Source organism: Rhipicephalus sanguineus, chromosome 1 (assembly GCF_013339695.2).
Source record: "Rhipicephalus sanguineus isolate Rsan-2018 chromosome 1, BIME_Rsan_1.4, whole genome shotgun sequence".
Classification (NCBI taxonomy): domain Eukaryota; kingdom Metazoa; phylum Arthropoda; class Arachnida; order Ixodida; family Ixodidae; genus Rhipicephalus; species Rhipicephalus sanguineus.
In genome coordinates this window covers 37,812,804-37,834,392 of record NC_051176.1, presented here as the reverse complement: position 1 = coordinate 37,834,392, position 21,589 = coordinate 37,812,804, and the positions used below count along the sequence as shown (strand labels likewise).

At 49.1% G+C, this 21,589-nt stretch overlaps 1 protein-coding gene and 3 long non-coding RNA genes across 6 annotated transcripts in view; 2 read left to right on the top strand and 2 right to left on the bottom strand.

Annotated features, from left to right (window-relative positions):
* Positions 1–328: 328 nt before the first annotated feature.
* On the top strand, positions 329–3,129 carry LOC125757870 (uncharacterized). The gene is made up of 3 exons (XR_007415550.1): positions 329–418; positions 487–899; positions 2,356–3,129. It is a non-coding gene; the product is annotated as an uncharacterized LOC125757870 (long non-coding RNA).
* On the bottom strand, positions 2,457–4,309 carry LOC125757871 (uncharacterized). 2 transcript variants are annotated; one of them, XR_007415551.1, is made up of 3 exons: positions 3,933–4,309; positions 3,410–3,482; positions 2,457–2,542 (listed from the first exon to the last, which is right to left on the bottom strand). It is a non-coding gene; the product is annotated as an uncharacterized LOC125757871 (long non-coding RNA). The 2 variants fall into 2 exon arrangements; XR_007415552.1 differs by having other exon boundaries at positions 3,410–4,027; positions 4,090–4,309.
* A 1,645-nt stretch (positions 4,310–5,954) lies between these two features.
* LOC125756985 (uncharacterized) lies at positions 5,955–7,206 on the bottom strand. Its single transcript, XR_007414972.1, has 2 exons — positions 6,838–7,206; positions 5,955–6,109 (listed from the first exon to the last, which is right to left on the bottom strand). It is a non-coding gene; the product is annotated as an uncharacterized LOC125756985 (long non-coding RNA).
* Positions 7,207–13,569: 6,363 nt separating this feature from the next.
* Positions 13,570–21,589, top strand: part of LOC119390671 (E3 ubiquitin-protein ligase parkin) — a 115,961-nt gene continuing 107,941 nt past the window's right edge. For both annotated transcript variants that reach the window (XM_049414117.1, XM_037658328.2), the window contains exon 1: positions 13,570–13,871. In XM_049414117.1, the coding sequence (XP_049270074.1) occupies positions 13,599–13,871 (273 nt within the window). In that variant the 5' untranslated portion in view covers positions 13,570–13,598. The remainder of the gene's footprint in view (positions 13,872–21,589) is intronic.

The window sequence follows — 21,589 nt, the reverse complement described above, 5'->3', positions numbered from 1 at the left end:
TTTCGTGTTGTAGATATTTTGTGATACATTGCCTTAAACATACAGCAATAATTTGGTTAAAAGGCTTTGGTGGCTGAAAGATGGGTTGTTCCAAGCAGTAAACATGCAGACTACCCTTTGACACTGCATTGTCCTCGTGTTAGAACTTATGGTACAAGTCCTACCCTGTCGATGATTTGTCCATAGCTATGTTTCAACAGTCAGTAACGGTGAAGACAGATGTAGTTACATTAACATAATACCCAACATTGTACCCAAGGTCATTTATGGGTACAATTTTGACTGAATTGAATTCTGCAGACATGTGATGCCGACCTCTGGATGCCAGTCCATGTTTCCTGGGGTCATGTCATGACTAGTGGGTATGGCGGGGGAACCCTCTCCGTCAGCACCTGGAAGCAAAACTTCGGCTTGCTTGGTAAGTGCTGTCAATGCTTGCCACATTCAAGACGTTATCACTACAGCTGTCATGCCGACCTCGTGCAGGAGACTCCAGCTATACATTAGAACCGTGGTTCCTGACACCAGTGCCCGGACGACCAGCTCGTGGCACCCCTGATGACCACTACAACAAGGCCCACACCGCCATGCGCAATGTTGTGGAGTGGTGCATCGCTGTAAGCTTGTGCACAGCTGCTCAAGCATCATTGCTGCTTGTGCAGCTCTGCACGACATTGCGTTGGCGGCACATGAGCCTGTTCTCGAAGGAAACGATGACGACACCGACGATGCTGACTGCTGCCAGCAGCAGCTGAGCTACCACCACCACCACCACCACAACGGGAGCCAGCAGCAGCGCAACCGTGTAGTGAACCTGTTTCGAGAACTACAGGGCCTGCATGCTTGAGCACCTGCGCAGAGTACGCCGCCGCCTGCAACGACCTCGGCAGCATTGCGTGGTGCGTGTTTGTCTTTGTTCAATGTGTTTGTCACTGTTTTTTTTACTACGCTTCAAATGTTTGCTACACATATCAACGAAACAGCGTTCTCCTATCAATGAATAACCCCCTTGAATAGGTTGGCAAAAAATGTGAAGCTCACCCTGACTCACTCGTGAAATATATTTTGCTCTTGGGGCTCACTCAAACTCAGACTCACCAAAATTTTCCTCAAGCGGATTCACTCGGACTCAGGCTCACTAAAATGTTTTCACCCGGACTCGAACTCACCAATGTATTACTCACTTGGACTCACAGCTCGATCTGAATCTGAGTGAGTCGACTCATGAGTGATTTTGCCGACCTATGCCCCCTTGTCACACAACGCCATGCTGATGAAATGCTTCGACCAGGTTGTAAAATATGGCGCTTCACACTAAGCACAAGTGAGAGCTCAACTGTGAATGGCACATGGTGCCATTCACAGCCAAAGTGGTAACCGGAAAAGGCTGTTTGAATCAGGACAGCAAGATGCGGTAGCTTTAGTGCAACAAGAATCGTGCTTGTAAATGAAATGAACAACAAGGGTGGTGTCAGAATTGAAATTTTATTACAAGTATCACGAGCAATGCACATAAAAAGCAAATAAATAAATATCCTTTAAATTTAATGCCAAGGAAAAGAATACAAAAGTAGCTTCCTTTTATAATATACAAATGGAGTTATTACAAAGTGCCTGCTGCTCCTCTGCAACAACACACGCGTCTCGCAGCACGAAAGTCATTGTATTACATGAAAACCAGGCACAGTCGAACCGGTATTAATTGAACTCGCTAAAAAATGCAAGTTGTTGGTTGCTGATATGTCTTCCTCTATTATTGATTTCTGTTTGTACCCAATCCTGTTATCTAAACACTTCTAAGCAACAGAACACGTATTCGTCAACTGTTTTTTGGTCTTGCAATATTTCAAAATTGTGCAACCTAGACCTTTCACAAACGCTTTTCTTTTTTTCTAGGACGTGTAAAAATCGATAGAAAACGTACAGTGTGCCACAATATTCTACACGTATACACTATAAACATAAAGATACACTACAGTGCACTATGTGCATATACTACAAAATTGCTCAATGCATGACTTTGTATAATGAGATTTTAAAAAATGACATGGCAAAACATGATTTATAAATGAAACCACACTGTGCTATGCACATGTACTACAAAACTGCTGAATGCATCACCTCGCACGACGAGATTAAAAACAAATGACATCGCAGGACACGATTTACCATTGATCTACACTTTACTATGTACAATGAAACAGCACATCAGTGCTTCTGATATGCAGAAAAAGAAAATTAACTGAAAGAAAATTGCAGGGCACCATTGAAGCAAACCAGCGTATTATAGCTCGTGATGTGAACAAAAATAAATCTACATATATGTACAACTAGTCTTTACAAATCACTGTGCAGGTGCCTTCCGCTGCAATGAGGGCCCGGGCGAGGGTACCAACGCCTTGCAATTTGTGGACCGCGTCACCGAGAAGTTGAACCTGGCGCAGCTTTCCAATGATGCCTGGCCCTGCCGCCTGGTGTTTGCGGCTAGTAACTCCAGCGCCTCGGCCTGCCGGTTGCCCCCATCTCGCAGCTGCGGCATGAGCTGGAAACCAAGAAATGTGTTGCCATTATCATCTATAAATTTCCTGCTACCGACTCTTCGCTGGAAGCTTCTGTTCGTGAAGAGTTTCAGTGTGTGCAACAATTTCCTCTCTGTTGAAAATCCACTGACCCAACGGCATCCATGAATGGTGCTTGGTTCACCGCACAACCGCACCCCAAGTGCAGGGTAGCCAACCGAGCCAAAGCTTGGTTAACCTCCCTGCCTTTCCTCTTCGTATCTCTCTCTCTCTCAACGCACTTCGTTTGGACGGACCAAAGCGGTGCCGGAATTCATTTTCGCTCATCTCATCAAACGCATCTCACGCCTCTAACCATCTCTGCATGAGAAGCAACCAAACAGCCCTTTTCAGGGCTACACAATCGTTTGCCCGGCTTTACGCGATGACTGACACAATCTCCTTCCGAAACCCTAGCTGCTGCAGTATGCAAAACATACAGCAAGCAGGTGTAACACAGGTGCAAACATGTGCATTTGTGTATGATGGTATGTGAAAAAGTTATATAACGAGCTTGCTTTTTGAACAGTATATTTAGCAATAGCACATTTTCAGTTTCACTTTTGAAGCAATTGACAAACAGGGAAACATTTCAAGATGTTGAATATTTTTGCAATGCTACCTTTTTGCTACATTTCACCATAACTGCAAGGCAGGACACCTGTTTATTCCATCTGACAGTTATGCATACAACTAGCTCCTGCAACCGTTTGCCAAATTTTTTTTGTGCAGCCTTTTGTCTTTATGCCCACAGATGTCATCTCTTCACAAACATATGCCTGCACGCATGAGCATCACCTGTGAGCATGTAACACCATCTACAGTTAATCAAAAACATCAGCGAAACTTACGAGTTGGGGCACGGGAAAGATCCTGGGCCACATCCTCTTCAGCCACACCAGTAGCAGCTGGAGCAGGGCTCACCTGTTATAGTAAGAAGTTTCTTGATTGACACACTGAGTGCAATAAGAAGTATGGAATGGAAGTGGACAATAGCAATGTTTTTTTAGAATGTTTCAACAGCGGCATGCTATGACACACAGACTTCGGAGAGAGGGGTGGAGGGAGGCAAGCCTACTGGCTACGCACCTCACTCGACTCGAGGGTCTGAGAAATGGGTTGGAACACGTAGGGTGCTCTAATGAGCTTCGAAATATAGTTCGCGGCTGTTCTTTCGTCATCACCGCAAATGTGGCTGTTTCGCATTCTGTTCTGGGCGGCGCAACGTGTTAGCACCTCAGCTAACGCGGCGGCCGGGTGATCCACTCGATATTGTTTGAAAAAGTAAAACTAACAGCGCGTAATGGCTCGAAGCAAACGAGCCCACTTGTTCGCAGCATACAAGTAACAATGATATTCTAAGCCAGTGCTTACCGATTCAGACCACACGAACTATGGGCCTCGCACACTCGTCCCTGTCAAGCACGACGCGGCCGCGGTAATCCGAAATCTGGCCGCCTCGGGTGCCGCTGTAAAGCACAAGCGGGACGTGTAAGATGACCGACCACAATACAATTGTGCTCGCACTCACCTCTGCTGCCCTCCATCGGGCCTGCCACTGGGCCCTGGTGTTACGCGCAGGGACTTCTTCGTTCAAAAGCGCTACTAGCTCCTGCCACATGTCGTCCCGGTCCTCCCTCGTGAAAGACGGCTCCAGCGGGCACGACAGCGTCGCGATCTGTGGGTGCTCTTTCACAAAAGCCAGCAGAAGCTCCTTTTGACGATCCGACACCCGAGAACCAACGCATACGTTGCGATCGGACGACATTTTGAAACTACGTCAGCCGCTACTTTTCTCTTTTTTTTTTCGCGTGCGCGACACCATCTAGCGACGACGTCAAAAAAAACTACCATTATTAAATATCATCACTCAAAGCTGTTGCTGTTTGAAAGAGTGTTTGAGCTTGAGAAGCAAAAACAATAATTTTCTGTAAAGTAATTATATTTATTAAAAGGCGAGAAACGCTTCACGGTCCCTGTGCCGACGTCACAGGATGCGCGTCTACTTCCGGAAAGCTGTCCGCTTCACGATTGGCTGTTCTCTTCCTCTCGGCGGTTCTAGGCGGGAGCGCTGCGCCTCCTCTCACTTCTGTGACGTAGGCACCGCAGAACGAACGCGGAACGAACAGATCTCCGATCGCCCCCCTGGCGCGAATACATTGGAGGAGTGAGGGCATTTTGCGGTGAACTTCCGCCGCTTCCGCGCCGCGGCGCTGCCGTGCCGGACCCGTGGTGCCCGTGGGCTTCCTCCGCGGCGGAAGCCGCGTCAAAGCGGCGAGCGTCTGCTACGCGCGTGATATTTTGGCCGCTATTAGCTAAAATTGCGGAAATTTGGGCAATATTTAATACTGCGTCACTGCAACATAATACTGTAGCGACTCATCACAGAGAGAACGCGTTTGTTAGTTTGTGTGTTGTGAAACGGGGATTTTGTATATATCCTTTCAGCTGCTTTGTCACCGCATTGGTCCACACTTCCGCGGCTGTTTGAGGAACGCATCCTGCGCGCACTTCATCGTGAGAAAAGGCGCTTAACTTACCTTCGTGTGGAATGACGAACGTAAACTTGCTGCAGGAGAGAATAATCAGGAGATAACCAGGAGAACGTAGCACATAATGCACGTAGTAACTAGCGATTGAATACGGCTACAGCGCGCGCCCAAAATGGCTCTCCGCGCCGACCGCGCCAACGGCATGCACCGTGGTACCTCTAGGGACCGTAATACCGCTGCGCTAGAGTGTACTAGGACCGTTTTGAGTGGGCTGAACGACCACCTCCGCGCCAGCTTGGGTGTCAAAATATTATGGTGGCGCTACGGTCAAAGTGGATAGGGATGCGTTGTGTCACTGTTGTGCGGGCACGCGCTTCTCGCCAAACGTTCTTTTGGGACCGGGGCCGCGCATGGCAGGGACGCCGATGGGCTTCTCTCGCGGCGCACTCGCAGGTACCGTGCAGTCCCGCGTTCCTCGATAGGTGAGGTGGCCATGCAGATTGGGTATTTCAGGCCCACGGTTCCCAGGTGAAAATTTGCAACTGGGAATGCAACTGGTCCCAACTGGTCCCAGTTCAAATGGTTTATGGAACAATTCCCAGTGGGGACCAGTTGGGTCCCCACTGCAACTGGTCCCAGCTGATCCCAGTTGGGACCCACTGCAACTGGTCCCAGTTGCTTCCCCACTGCAGCTGGTCCCAGTTGTTTCCCCACTGCAGCTGGTCCCAGTTGTTTCCCCACTGCAGCTGGTCCCAGCTTGTCATTGTTTTTTGCCCGCTTGTCCTATTGTCCTTTTTTGCCCTATTAGAATTAGCCTTGAGTAAGTGTTTCATGGGTGTCCCGTCGTCATGCAGAAGGCCTGCAATATAGCAGCGCCCATGCAATGATAATCACAGTGGATGAATGAGGCATACGTTCAAATATATTTTCATAATCAAAACTACAAATGCTTATGCTGGCCCTTCATGATGTCGGCGACCATTTTGCCAAGGCAACTATGTCTTGTGTCACTTTCTTCTGGGCAGCTGCAGCGGCACTTGAGGAAATGCCTCCAAAATTCTGAAAATAAACAGAGCCATGAAATCAGAAAAACTGTAACACTTCTTTATTGAACTTTAACTTTGATAGCAATGTGTACAAAGTTGGGGGTACAGTGAAAAATTATCCAGACCAAAAATTATCCAGACTGTAGTCAAGGCAGCCTAGTTTCCATATCGTTGCAAGCCCAACACAGCAGTCAGGCTGCAATGAGTTGGCTAAAACACGTGCTGCACGTTACATGCTTATGCAATTAAGCCAACAGCATTAATAAACCGCACCAATGAACATATGTTACGCACATTTTGTAACGAATTATATCGTTCTTATGATGTTATGTTGAACAAGTTTGATAAGCCGATTGGTGCGCACGCCAACGCACACACCGCATCGACTAGAGCGTTTTATTAAGAGGCGATAAACGCGTTTTTGGCTCAACACACACGCAGCATAAAGTACACAAAGGGTTTGCGAGACTTCAACTACACTCACGAGCAGGGCACCGGTCCTTCAGCTCTGATCTACGCTTATGTTTCTTTGTGCATAGAGTCAAACACAACAACAAACTGCAACAATATATGTGTGCAATAATTCAACCTCGCTGGTCTCGCTGTCATCAGATACCAGAGACGGAGGACGAGGGACTTGTTTTCCCGATCTTTCTGCTTCGTCCCACGTTTTTAATACAAAAAATAAGGGCAATATCAAACAAAGACTAAATAAGAGTAAATATCATGCACTCAACTCACCGAACAATCGGAGCACATGGGCCTTGACGTAAGCTTGTTGCTCGTCTTGCCATTATTCTTGGTGCCACTTTGTAGAGTCATAATCCAAGACATTTGTGGCTGAGTTCTTATGGTGCACGTTGAACATAGCCTTCACGTTCTCGTCGCGGAAATACACTAAACCAAACACCGTGTAAGCAGGCTTACGTGTCGAGATTACACAAAGCGTGCGCCGAGTTAGGCCACCCTAGCCGAGTTAACTATTTGGCTTAGCTTGGCTGGCTTGGCCGCAAGCTCGGCTTGTCTTCGTATCGGGCGAGCGCGGATGGCGCGCCGGACGCACGACGTTTGCACCTGATTTGCACCACATTATTTTCTCCTGTATTTTTATAGCGCTACTTGTCTTGCTTAGCATAAATTGCTGTAAAAATTTAAATATTATTCAAGGCTTCTTTTTAAGGTTCGGACATTCTGTAGAAGCAAGGAACGTGAAAAAGTTCATAACAATTACCACGCAGCATCTCTGACGCCACGTCGCGCACCGGTTCACTTTTTTGGTCAATCGGCTGTTTCTATGCCGGTTGCGGTCTCATGGCAGTTTCTATGTTATTATTCTATGGTGTTTAACAACACCTTCGCTATTTAGGCGCTGCTGTGTCGTCGATTCATTCGCAAGCATCGTGCGTTTGCACATTTTTCTTTAGCGTGCTTTACCAGTGCCTGTTTACCGCAGGGCAGGTACGGAGACACTGTACTGTCGTGGTAGACACGCAGTTTTTCTATAACATTATAGCCGCGCGAGTTGCTGACAGCGTACGTTAACGTGAGTAGATTATCAAAGTGGCATGATTAGAAAAGCTACGTGCCAACCACGACGGTAAGTATTTCCGAACGGTAAAGCGGCGCTGAAAAACCCTTTCGTTGCGCCACGTGTGTCTCGTCACCCTCGCTCGATCATGATCTTCGTTTCAACATGAGAAGCCGATCGAGTGCTCTGCTCAACCGCGGTTAATGAAGCGGAATCACTGTTTATTTGGAGCCTGGATATCAGGCCCATAGCCAGGAATCTTTTTTTTTGGGGGGGGGGGGGGGGCACTTGGTGAAGGCCTGACTATTCGAGAAAAACACCTATTTTCATTATTTTCGGTAAAACACCCCCTTAGGCAGCGCACAATTGGGACCACTTGCTTCCAATATAACTGGTTAGGGTTTCCAACTGGGACCCGCTGCTTCCAGTTCAACTGGTCATGGTTCCCATTGGTGGCCAGTTGAGTTGTAACTGGGACAGCTGCTAACTGGAACCAGTTGCAACTGGAATCAACTGGGACCAGTTGAGTTGTAACTGGGACAGCTGCTAACTGGAACCAGTTGCAACTGGAATCAACTGGAACCAGTTGAGTTGTAACTGGGACCAGCTGCTAACTGGAACCAGTTGCAACTGGAATCAACTGGGACCCATTGGTTTCCAACTGGGGCCAGTTGGACTGCAACTGGGACCATTTGATCCCAGTTAACACCAGTTGAAACCAGTTGGATTCCCAGTTGCACATTTTCACCTGGGTTGGGAGTGACGCGACATGTGTAAATGAAAGAACGCGCGCGTCCTCCCTCTAGCCCGACTACTATAGTACGCTCTAGCACGTTGGGCCATGTTCGAAGCGCATTCTCACAGTCAGAGTTCGTGTTTTGGCAACAATGGTACTCTTAAGCTACATTTTTTTATTCTGCATTTTGTAACTGCATTTTTCGCCAATCCGAAATGGCGCCCGGAATACAGTTGTTATTGAAGTCCCTATTCGCCACCGTAAATCAGATTAACGTGCATAACATCTGTACGACAGGTCTCTTGTCATTGTTTCTCCGTCTGATCAGTTCATCCGGATAGTAAGCGTGGTCTTCACTAGCGCGTTGACGTATGACCTCGACGCTAGCGGATTATCCTCCCACGGACGCACACTGCCCATTAGCGACACCGACCGAAATGGGCGTCCATGACGTGCTGTCTACGAAATGGACAGACGCGGAAGGGACGGCGATAGTCGAACATTCACACCATGCCGCGCGCCGAATCTCAGAGCGAATTAACCTTAATGTAAGCATTACCACTCTGAAGACTGGGCAATGAAATATAAGAAATGCAGTGGTGCAAAACCTCGTACCTCTGCGCCGGCGGTTGCCAATCTATTTACACGCCTCGGTCGTCGAAAGCGGTAAAAGAGGGCATGCGAGCTTGGGCCGAGCTCGTCTGGACAGTGCGAAGTGAACCCTTCCCCCCTACCCTTGGGGCAGCAGCGCCCGTTGCTGCTTCGGACCCCACGCGCTCGTTGCAATACCAGCAACGGTACAGCGCCCGCGCCCGTGCAATACCAGCACGTCCCGGCGCATCGCCTCCCGGAGGCCGTCGTATCACCAGCGACAAACGAAGAAACTATTTACAAATATATACAACTGGGTTACTCCGCTGTCCGTTTGCAGCTCTTCCGGCCACTACAAAAAAAAAAAAAAAGACAAACCCAGAGCCCAGATGGGGATGGTTTGTCTTGTCTCCCCCCGGCCGGCTTTCCGTCACGACAGCCTCCTCGTCATGGTCACAGGGTTGCAGGGACGCGTCCAGGGGCGTAGCCAGAAATTTTTTTCGGGGGGGGGGGTTCAACCATACTTTATATATGTTCGTGCGTGCGTTCGTATGTGCGCGTGTATATATACACAAGCAAAACTGAAAAATTTCGGGGGGGGGGGGGGGGGGGGGTTGAAACCCCCAACTCCCCCCTCCCCCCCCCTCCCCTGGCTACGCCCCTGGACGCGTCCCCTTCTGCGCACGCGACGGGGGGTGCCTGAGGCGCTCGCCTGTTCGCGGACCGGGCTCGTTTTATGACCCGTCTTTGTCCGCTCGGCGGTTGTTCCGCCATTTTCGCCCTTTTGCTGGCATGTGCCGAAATCGTGACCAACAGCAACACGGTGCGCGAAATAGTGCTCAGAGAAAATCCGTTGGACTCACCGAATCGCTGAATCAAAGGCAGAACAGGGGAGGTCAGTCTCCCCGGAACGGCATGACGAGGATCTCAGGTTATCCAACGAACTCCCGCCACCAAGAACGAATGTTGGATCTTGGTGGCCACTTGCAGCACTCCTTTCCTCGTCCGCGCTTCGCAGCAGAAAGTTTGAAGCGGGTGCCCAATACTTCTTGAAAAGTGGCGCTTGCCTCTTTCCGTACCACGTTACCTCAACAGAGACCGGGCCTAGGGTAATTTACGCTCGAACGATTCATAAGACAGGCAACTCTCAAGAAAAACGGCGGATGAATGCAAAGAGAGAGAAGAAAGATACGAATGTACACGGACGCACTGAACTTGACGCGACAACCGCACTCCGCGTAAAAGCTCGGTTTTTCAGCGACCAGAGGCTGATGCCCCTGGCCCCACGTTGGGCGCCAGAATGTGGTGTCGTCGTCTTCACTCCCGGCGCGCACGGTCCTCACTATATACTCTTTAGCCGTACGCCCCAAACACCACCGCGGTTCGAGCACTGCGAACTTCATGCAGGCTGCCGCATCCTCGTTCGTCCCGCGCCCGTGTACCGTTCGAACTGCTGCGCGCGAGAACTCGGCCCGTCACCGCGAAGGGACGGCGAGCCGTCGCGCGCAGCGAGGGAGACCCTAGGCGACACTCTCCAGATTAGTGGTTTATTACGGGGATTTTAGTACAAGAGATCAATAATTCGATACAGCCAATCGTACGTAACATAATTACACATGGCACCAATTAGCTAATACAAGTTACAACCGCGAATGGCACACCTATAAAACAAGCAACCAAAGAACCAGGTTTGGAGAGCCGACCTACCCTTCGGCCAGCGCTCCCGCGATCGCGCACCCCAGAGCAGAAGAAACGGAACAGACATAGGAACACTTAAAAGGAACATATACGGTGCACGATCGCGAGGCGCTGCCTCGGGACTTCGAGACCGCGGAGGGGAGCGCGCGCCCGCCGAGGGCGGAGCCCCGACAAGACGATGTAACCGCCGGCCAGCGACGAAGAACAAAGAACAAAGGATCGCCGCCGGCTGGAGCGGCCAAAACGCGTACACACCCTTCGAGGTCCCCAAGTGGTCTCCCGGAACCTCGGCGCGCGCCCCCGCGTCTAGGTGAGCGCGAGCCAGGTCCGAATCCCGCCAAAACTGGGCCAATGGGACACCGTGTTTAACCTTCGAGGGCGGGGTGGCAGCAAAGTGACGGCGATTTATGACCAGCTGCCACCCGTCCGGTCGAGAGGAGAGAGACACGAGAATTCTCCAAACGAAGATGGCGTCGAGCCACTGGGGCGGACGCCTGGATTCCCGCAACCTCAACTTGTTTTTGTAGTGAAATGAAGCCCCGAAATTATTGCGAGAAAAACGTGAAACTAAACAACATGATGAGTGAGCGAGTACACAAGAAAAACAAACCTGCGGCAGCATTCTCGGGCGAGCGCTTTCGAGATATTTTGCGAAGCCCAATACGCATGCGCTTTCGTAATCGTGCGCGGGGCTTGGTACACTGGCAAGAACGCTGTCCGCCGATCGCGGATGTATCCGATGCAAATAACACTTGTGGAGGCGAAGCCATTTTTTCAAGGAATCGCCCGTGAGCAACGCAACCTAGTAATGTGAATAATGTGTCTTGCGTGTCAAGACCACATGATTGTGAGACACGCTGCGGATTAATTTTGACCGCCTCGAATTCCTTAACGTGCTCCTGTATCTAAGCAGAGGAATGTTGCTTCTCACACCCGTCGGAATGCGGCTGCTGTGGTAGGGAATCAGACCCATCCCCGAAGTTAGCTGCGCGACACAACAACCACGGCCGCTCGGTCTCCCGTAACAACAAACCTGATGACCCCTTTCAAAGTGTGCACGACGGCGCGCGGGCACCGTTGGGGACTGTGAAGAAAAAATGCATATAACTCTTTGTCGTTTTACTATGAACATTATCGATGCTGTTTTCGTCATTCATCTGGAGCTTGAGACAGGCTAAAAGCGAACGTAAACAGTGCAACAGCGCACGAAGCAAGCGCGTGATATGCCGGCGCGTCACGGCGGGCTTGACGGCGGGCGTCAAAGAGTCCTTGCCGCGACGTCATCCACGCCTCCCGCCAGGTGGCTCCACCCCAACTTCTCGGGGCTAATACACCTTTAAATACACCACCTACACCCGGCCGATTGCATGCTCGCAAGCGGCCGCTACAATTAATCTGAGGGGACGTCTAAGAGGCAGTTTTATCCATGCAGCCACATGAAGCGCTCCGGAACGCTAGAGTGTACGGAACGCGCCAATTTTACTCGGTTAACGCAGCACTACGTCAATCACACGTTTCAATGAAAGCCTAATCACCCAAATCGCAGCCCTCTGATCTGTCGACGGCCGCCGCCTCACTTTTAACCCCTTCCGTTCGGCCCACCCAAAACGGTTCTAGTACACTCTAGCTGCGCTGAAACCTGGAAACAGCGTTGCCAACACTTGGCGGTTCTGACGTCATTTTTTTTTTCGTTTTAGCGGTTTACTTTGCAAAAGCCGTCCTTCAGAATGAGTGAACAAACTTTATTAAAAGTCCGGTCCTCCACGCGAGGCGGGGGGGGGGGGGGGGGTGGAGGGGAAGAGGGGATTAACCGCTGTCCCTTCCCAACCTCCGTCGATGATGATGGCGTCAGGTGACGGCTCATCATCATATTTTCTCTGAAGGTCAGGGGCGTAGCCAGGGGGGGGGGGGTTGGGGGGGTTCAACCCCCCCCCCCCCCCCGAAATTTTTCAATTTTGCTTGCGTTATAGGCACGCGCACATACAAACGCACGCACGAACATACATAAAGTATGGTTGAACCCGCCCCCCCGAAAAAAATTTCTGGCTACGCCCCTGCTGTTCGCGTTTCTTTTTATCGCGATAGTGCATTACCACGAGCCGTTCGCGAAAGCTAGGCCCCCAAAGACTCAGTTCTGAGACAACGTCTGTTGCAGTGCGTCTTCCTGTACTCAGAGCCTCGATAAACCGTGCAAATCAACATTCTTGACGCGGACGCCGGGGAAATCGATGCAGCCAGCTGCATCTGAATTTACGTATCCTCCTGCGTCTCGCCGAGAAAGTTCATTGACTCTTAAAAATAGAGCCAATTCTGAGAGGGTCATCAAAGGTCCAATATCAAAGGGCAGTTGTAGCATAGGCGTGCGCAGGGTTCCCCTTCAGAGGGCGGGGGGGGGGGAAGGTTCGTCGCTCGCTACCCCCTCCCAATTATGTCAATGTATGGCGCTGACATTGCGCCCCCCGTCCCTATTATGTCTATGTGTGGGGCTGACTTTGCCCCCCCGCCCCCCCGTGCGCACCCCTATGGCCTGTAGACAGGACCACCAGCAGCGCAGCAGCAGCAAGTCCAGCTGTCAGGAGGCCGATGGGGAGGCATACTCGCTTGCCAAGTCGGTGCAGTCATGGCATATTCAAACGGCGCGCCTAACCGGAAAATTCATGACGTCACTTACGTGCGGTGGAGCCGTTTGTGGGAGCGGCTCATGCCGCTCATGCACCGCGCGAGCCATGAACCAAAGTCATGAACCAAAGCAAGTGCAGTGATGACGTCATAAAAAAAGCAGTTGATTCGCTTATTGAGTACGTTGAGTACCATAGAGTTGGTAGCATTAGTAGTCTGTACTATGTTGAACACATTTCTCGTTCACTCACTGAGCCCTGACAACGCAGTGCTATTGAACTAGCCAAATCCAGACCCATTTTACGGCTTTGTTTATGTTGGAAGAAGCGCATGGCGCTTCGTTCGTTGCTCGATGCTTTGGCGTCGTACCTGTGGCGTCGGCTAGCCTTCTGGTCTTTTCTTCTGAGGCAGCCAAAGATACCGATGAACGAGATCACGATTAACGTGCGTTTCTCGGCGGACCTTGTGATACCGCTGAGGCTTGAGCGGGATGCGACCGCAAAGGATGTCAAAGAGCGGCTCGCCCAACAGCTTTCCGTGCCTGTCCACGAAATTCACATCATCTTCGCTGGCAAAGAACTGCTGGATCAAGTCTCCATCAAGGTGACTGGCATGCGCTTCTCTAGGGCGGGTTGCGTTTCATTTCAGCGAAAAAGGTGTATTACATGAGGTTGGTGTAACACGATAACTGGCAAGTTAGATTAAATCTCGCTCCAGTCTTTTGCTGCTCTGGGAAAAAAAAAGAAGCAGTACGGGGCGAGGAGCTTGTAGTGCACGGTTAGTGCGGTGAGATCATGTGAAAGAACGTGTGACGTGACACTCGGCTCTGAGGGTGGAAGCACTGATGTCATATGAATACGGAGCACGGTTGTCAATTGGTTCAGGAATATTTGCGAGACCTACTTCGGGTAGGTTCCAAATGGGAGATCCATACTTTGACCTGATTGGTAAGCAAGAAGTTTTACGTGACCCGGAGGAGCATAGGTGCCGACTACGGAAGAAACGCGTCTAGCACAGCCATAGGTCGGCAATAAAAGCTGGAGCTCACTCAAGAATTATATGTTGCACTTTAGGCTCACTAGGACTGAGACTCACCAATATTTTGCTCAACCGGACTCACTCGGAATCAATCTCATCAAAATATTATTCACCCGGGCTCACTCAGACTCACGGCCCGATCTTAGTCTGAGTGAGCCCGAGTGAGTCGACTCATGAGTGAGTTTGCCGACCTATGAGCACAGCTGTGCAGCGGACACAAAATGCACAGGAAAAACAACAATGTAATAAATGAAGGCGGATTAAGTAAGAAGCATGTGTATTTACTAGAAAGAAATGTCTGGCGATTATGATACTCCTTACTGTGAAATTGGAGTGCAGCTGTTCACGTGCTTTCGTTTCATGATGAATTGAGGCAAAGAATTTCAGAGATACATGTGGTGCGTACGGCCCCAGAAACCCTTCATATTAAAAAGTGCATTTTCAGTGCCATTACATTTTTTAGCTAATGCGGTCTAATATTGACTCTGTGACCTGCTTTCTGTGGTGCCATATTTATTCAATGATAGGTCCACCTTTTCTTTCCGAAATTGTCACCCGAAATCTGCTGTCTACCTACATTTGTGACCAAGGGAACTTGACCTATATTCGAGATTAAAGCTACTCAGTGGACTGCCCGCCGTTCTTCAAGCAGTGCACTGGCACATTACATATGAATATTTGTGGTAAAGGGGTGCTGACATAAAACTTTAAGCTCGAGATGTGCCCTTCATTTCATTGCTCGGTATGCATAAGTCTTTTTGGCCAAATTTGAGTCACGTCCGTCACCTGGAAGTCATTTGACTTCGCGAGCAAACAGCCAACAAAAGCTCAGCACTCTGTGACATTGACATTACTGTGACGTGTTTGGTGTGGCCCATACCACCTTGAGTGATGTTGACGATCTCAGTGTTCTTATTGTGGCGTTAATTGGCGCTGCTGCCTGGCAACACTCACGCTCCCAGAGGCTCTCCTCACTCCCCATGCCTGATTTTCGTCGCACCGCTTCGAATGATTTGTCGTGTGCTCATCGTTCAGCATGTCAGTGAACCACTGTATGCTGCAGTCGGGCTCTTCGAAGCACGGAAAAGCCAGAAAGAGTCTGTCGTTTCATTGCACGTATGGTATGGTACATGCCAACATGACCACAAGCCAGTATAGGAACGTAGGGTACAGAGAAATATCATCGCCAGCAAGTAACACGCAGATAGCATTAATAGAGAATTTTAGTTTGTCCGTAGACTTCCTTACAATACTGTAATACTGAATTAACGTTGTAAATGTGAGAGACCAGGGACATGGGTCAATCTGGCGGTCCAAAAGGGAACCTGGCAAGCACAGAATTGTTATTGTAGAAAACTAGTGCATTCTACTTCTGTGCTGGCCTACATTCACGGCAGTGGCGTAATTTCGAATGCCTTGTTAAACTATTTTTCATCATGGAAACTCTGCAAAAACAAAGAAAAGTATATATCTATCATTGTGGTTGTCCAAAGCGTCACAACATTCCGATATCATAGTCTGGTAACCCGATATTCCCTAAACCCCTTTGCGTATACCGCATTGCCCCTACACAGTAAAATTCTCTAGTACAGCTGATTGGGACATACCAGCGAGCATAGCCCAAGCATGCGTCCCCAGGCGCCTCCTCATCGCTGCTTGGAACGGCGTTCATTTCTGAATCACTGCTTTGCAAACAGTCCAAGCACAAATGATTTGTGACGTTGCGAATCGTGGCAATTCCTAATTACAGAATGTTGTCTTCACCACTCGTCGACACTATTGACGGCGACGACGGGGATGCTGTTGATGACATGACTGCACATGGGCACCCAGTAGATGAAATGTCAGCTGTACTTCGCATTACTTCTTTCTCTGGTCACATGATCAGCTGAGGCGTGATCTGGAGGTGACCGCTACAAATAGGCAGGCTGGTTTTGCATCGGGCTCAATACTGATTATGTTAATCAATATAACAGCTACTTATTCGTCCCTCCGTTGCATTTTGAATTGCTACTAGGAGTTCAGTAACTACTCGTGTATGCAAAAGTATTGACATACGTACATTTGATGTCAGTGCTCCTTTAGTAACTCTAGTTAAAATGTTTGGTGTCTCTAGTAATAACTCTAGTAAAAACGTTTGAATGCTGCTGAATACAGTTCCGACTTTGCCACCGTAGCTGCACACACTGGCACACTCAGCCAAGATGTTGTGTCGATGGATAAAACCATGCAAATGAGAGCGGCGTCAGCTACTGTATGTGATCCCGTCGTCACGAACAGTTGGAGGCATTAAAGAACTAAACATGGCAGCACACTTTCATGACAACTCAGAAAGACAATGCAGTCAGACCACGGGAAATATTGAAGCACCTCCGATGATGACAAGCCCACGCCACTGCTCTGGACAATAGGCACAGATCTAAAAGGCCATGTACTTGCACATGGGAATCTGACTCGTCATGGGTTTTTGCATGCTTATTGTACATAAGCCATGGTTATTGTAAACGAAAGTGCATCCACCTTTTCCTCTTCTCAAAAGATATGGATCGACCTATATTTGAATAAGCTTTTTTATTTCTTGGAGAGCACTCTATATGGGGGCCAACTTATATATTAGAGTAAATACGGTAGATAAGCATTTATCTGGCCATTTTAGAAATGGTACGCTGGCGTTGTGTCCATGATCTGCTTTGTGTGACTTGTGCATGGCTTCTCAAAAGCCACATCGTGAATGGAACACACCCTGTAGTTTATCCTACCTTCTCTTACTTCTCTCAGCCTACCATCGGCAGCACTAGTGCAACTTTTTTTCTTCTCATTCATGCGAGTGGTGCACGGAGTGAGTCTGGTGATGTTCAGTTGGTATTGGCCAGTGCAATCAGCAGCTCATCAAAAATCCACTGTCTTCATGTCGCCAGAGTTGAACAAAAATGCTGTGTGCTCTGAGCCTGATATCAAAAGTAAGAAGTTCTAATTAAAACAGCTAAAAGTGCTTCACATACTTAAAGAAGACTGGCTCCCATGGAGTGTTTTGATTGCTCTTTTTTGTATGCAAAGATGTTGACAGTACATGAACAGTCAATATTCACTGTTAAATTTTGGCACTTGAAGCGTGTATGAACCCTGTGTGTATATGTACATTTGCACACAGCCCTTTATTTTCCACATATACTCTTTCCTTCCAGCTGTGGTGATTAGCTCTTACTTTGGCGGTGTGTACCTCTGTATTCTGACGTCAGCACCACTCGTTGCTCAGAAACAACTGGTGAAAACCTGATCTGCGGGTCAAGCGTGTCAGCTTTTATATGTGGCTCGTTGAAGGTTCCAGAGTAATCATGTGGCTTCCAGAAAGTGCTACACAATTCATGTCGCGCATACAGTCATTACGAACACTATGGTGCCATCTTGTAGCCTCGTGCGGCACTCTGCCTTTGTCCTCATCTTTTTGCTGTACTCTTTGTGCTCCATTTTCGCTTTCGTCTTTTCTCTGTGCTCATTTGCTTGCTAAGGGACAAAGAAAGGCGAGGCATGCCGGTGCTTACCGCAGGAAGGAGTGCTTAAGAGCTACACACTCCAGGCCTGCATGGTACACACAGCACATTCACAGCTTAAGTTTGAGGAGCAGCTTCTATGAGCCCATGGTAAACTCTTTTTAAGGCACCTACTGCAAGTGCGCATCATAGTGTAGCATTCACACATGTGCGTGCATCAAAATACTGTCAGCTGTGCCTTGTGATCTGAAAAGTACTTTGCAAAAGATGTTGAGTTTGACACTAAGGACAAATTGTTGTTTATTAACATACAGTCTACGAATACCGACACCTCAGCAGGGGCATGACGATAGCATATATAGAAGAAATCTTGGCCGTCAGCGATGCGTTTGCCTTTTCAGGTTCTGACAAAGCTACGACAACCCCACTCAGGGTGTCTACCGACCGGGAAAACCGGGAATTCTCAGGGATTTTGGGTAGTCTGGAAATTCTCAGGGAAAACTCAGGGAAATTGTGCTCCCATCAGGGAAAATCCACAGTAACTTTATTGAAAAGCAACTAAAGTCGCGGTAGCGCTGGCTCGATATTTTGCGAACGCATTTTTCAAATCAAACGGCCGCTGCGGCTGCGGGGAAGTGGCGCATCTCGATGCTGTCATCGCCTTCGGAGCGGTGGAGTGGGAGAGAATCAGGCTAATGCGCGGCATGCGGGAACCATGAACCACGACACATCGTATCGCGCAATGTTGTCAGGGTGTTCTGTGACTACGCGGTGTAGTTCTGTATTCTTTCTCGCGCGTGGTGTGCGTTAACGCCCAATATGGTGTTTTTGTTATCGCCGCGTGTCAAGTAACAAGCATGATCAGTTGTAGAAGCGGTAGCAGTAGATGTAACGAGCTTGAGTTATCTTGCAAGCGATCGCGATCGTTCAGGAAGCGGATGTCTTCGACAAGGCTGGTATCTGGCAAGCCATCCCGATCGGCGAGAAAAAAGACGACGCTTGTTGGCTGTTATCGGAGAGCCCACTCGCTCGGATCCCGAGCTTCAAATATGCTATTTAGGACTCCGTGAAGAATAGAATAAATGTCCAGGCAAGAGCTAGCGTAACTCACTGCAAGTGAAAGCTTTTTTTTTTTTTTTTTTTTCCCCGATGAGGGCACATGCTGAAACAAGTTTTAGGCAGTCGACCGATATTTTGGGGGGCTGCAGCTCGCAATTACCAGCCACACCACGTGGATGTTTGCTACAAAGCCGAATTACAAAACTTTTCAGAGCCAAGGCATAGCGGCGACCGAAGTTCGCGACACCAGCACGGGTCCCATTGGCTCGATTCGGCGCGCGATGTCGGAAAACAGTAACGTTTCCACCATAATCGGATGTGCCGTAATTCAGGCTGTTACCGTGCTTTCATGAGATCTTAGCCCGCAGCTATATTGCTTTTTTTTTGCGAAAGCAATTGTACAGACACTCCGACGCGAATTTTATGCCTTCGCCATGATCTTCCTTATCAAGTCCAAATCGCGATTACATCACCCACGCGTCGTATGCTCCATGCGCGAGTGAAAGCGCGCGAGCGCTGCCGACGAACGGGGACCGTCTCGTTCGCGCGATGGGCACATGCATAGGAGCCAGCGGGTTGGGGGGGGGGGGGGGGGGCTGCGTGAATCCGACAGGAAGTGCGTACTTTGTACCAGCGGGCGTGGTCGCGTGTGCTGCGGTATCTTTATTGGGGATCAGCAGACGGCTCATACCTTTGCAGGTGTTGTGCTCTAATTGCAAAACTTCCGTTGAAGCCATAGCAGTGGCGGATTCAAGGGGGGGGGGGGGGCGTAGCGGCGATCGCCTCCCCCCTTAAGCCAGTCCCCGCCCCCTTCCTTCAGTGCCTGTCGTCCACCTCCTTTGTCAGGCTGCCTTTTGAGTTTGCCCCCTTTTTCAGGTTGCTTTGCCTGCCACTGCCCAAAAGGGGTAAAGAGAATCTTGTCCCTGCTCTCTACCTCTCTCATCGCTCTACCTTTTCCTGCTTCCCTATGCACATTTACAACGAAGGCTTCTTATGCATTGCCATTTTCCCCTCTGGGCTGTTGTAAATATGCGTGACCCACCAAAATGCACTTCTGAGCGGGGGCTTCATCCTTTGTACCCCCCCCCCCCCCCCATTAGGTACCTGAATCCGCCCCTGAGCCATAGATAGGGCACTTCTCTCAGTGCAGCGGCTGCGTTTTCTGAAGGAGCGAGCTGCCAGCCTATATTCATATAAAATTCCTCTTTGTTGCTATCGGATTTATTGTTTTGCACTCGCGGTGAAACTTTGACTCTTTTTTTTCTAACGTGGGATGGTTTTCGATGTTTTGCATTCGTGGAGGGAGAACAAATGGTTCGGCTGGGCAACATGGTAGCAAAGGCGTTACACTGCTCTGGGCAACGCGCTTTGATTTGACAACAACCCGCAGCAGCAGAACAAGCGCAATTCCACAGTGCATTAAACCCGCATTTTTTTCGTATATACATGTGCCACTCGGCGAGGCATTTAACTGTGACTGCTGCACTTCACGCTTAACAAAATTGATTTTTTTTTCACGCAAAAAATAAAAAAAGTTTTTTCATGTTGCCATATTAGTTGAGCATTCTTGTGGCATTTTCAGTTTAAGATTAATCCTTCAGTTACTATGCCTTGCATGAAAGGTCAAATTTCAGTTTAACGAAGTTTCTATATAACGAAGCGAGTTGCCGCTTTTACCAACTTCGCTATATTGAGGTTTAACTGCTCTATGTACTATTCAAATGGGATTAAGTCGTTTTTATTTTCTAACGTGCGTATTAGAGAGTGACATCACCGAGCGATATGGTCTCTACCCATCTTGACATAAAACAAAGTTCTGCTTCACTCAGGGAATTTTAGCAAAAACACTCAGGGAAAACCTGGAAAACTCAAGGAATTTAGAAAAGTCAACTCGGTAGACACCCTGCCCACTGCCTCAACCATCCTTCGATGTCAACCCGAATCTTCCCGCTCACCAACAGCAACAGCTCTGATGCTTTTTGCAGCGATACAAGTATTGTTTCTCGTCGTCATCAAGGGTTCGACAAACACCACTTGCTAAACACTGCATCATAACGGAAGGAAGTGCCTGACCATTTCGCCAGAGCCTGTACCGAGTTTCGATGCGAGAACACGAGGCCGTAAAGAAAGAAGTTGACGAAATGCTACATGGCGACATCGTCCAGCCGTCCAAGAGTCCGTGGGTGTCTCCCGTGTTGCTAGGGAAGAAGGATGAAACCCTACATTTCTGCGTCGATTATTGTCGCCTGAACAAAATCATGAAGAAAGATGCGTATCCTCTTCCACGGATAGACGACGCCCTGGATTGACTACACAACGCGAAGTACTTCGCATCGATGGACCTCAAGACCGGCTACTGGCAAATCGAAGTCGACGAGAGAGACCGAGAGAAGACTGCCTTTATAACACCAGACGGCCTCTTAGAGTTCAAGGTCATGCCCTTCAGTGTTTGCTTGGCACCTGCGACTTTCTAACAGGTTATGGATACAGTACTACGGCTTGAAGTGGCAGACTTGCCTCGTGTACTTAGACGACGTCGTCGTGTTTGCCTCAAACTTCGACGAACGCCTTTATCGCCTTGAAGCTGTACTTCAAGCATTCAAGGCCTTCTGAACTCACCCTGAAGCCAGAAAGTGCCGCTTTGCGTAAGAGTTCTTGTTCTTGGGCCCTGTGATTAGCAAGTCTGGAGTTCGCCCCAACCCACGGAAAACAGCTGCCATCACTGCCTTCCCA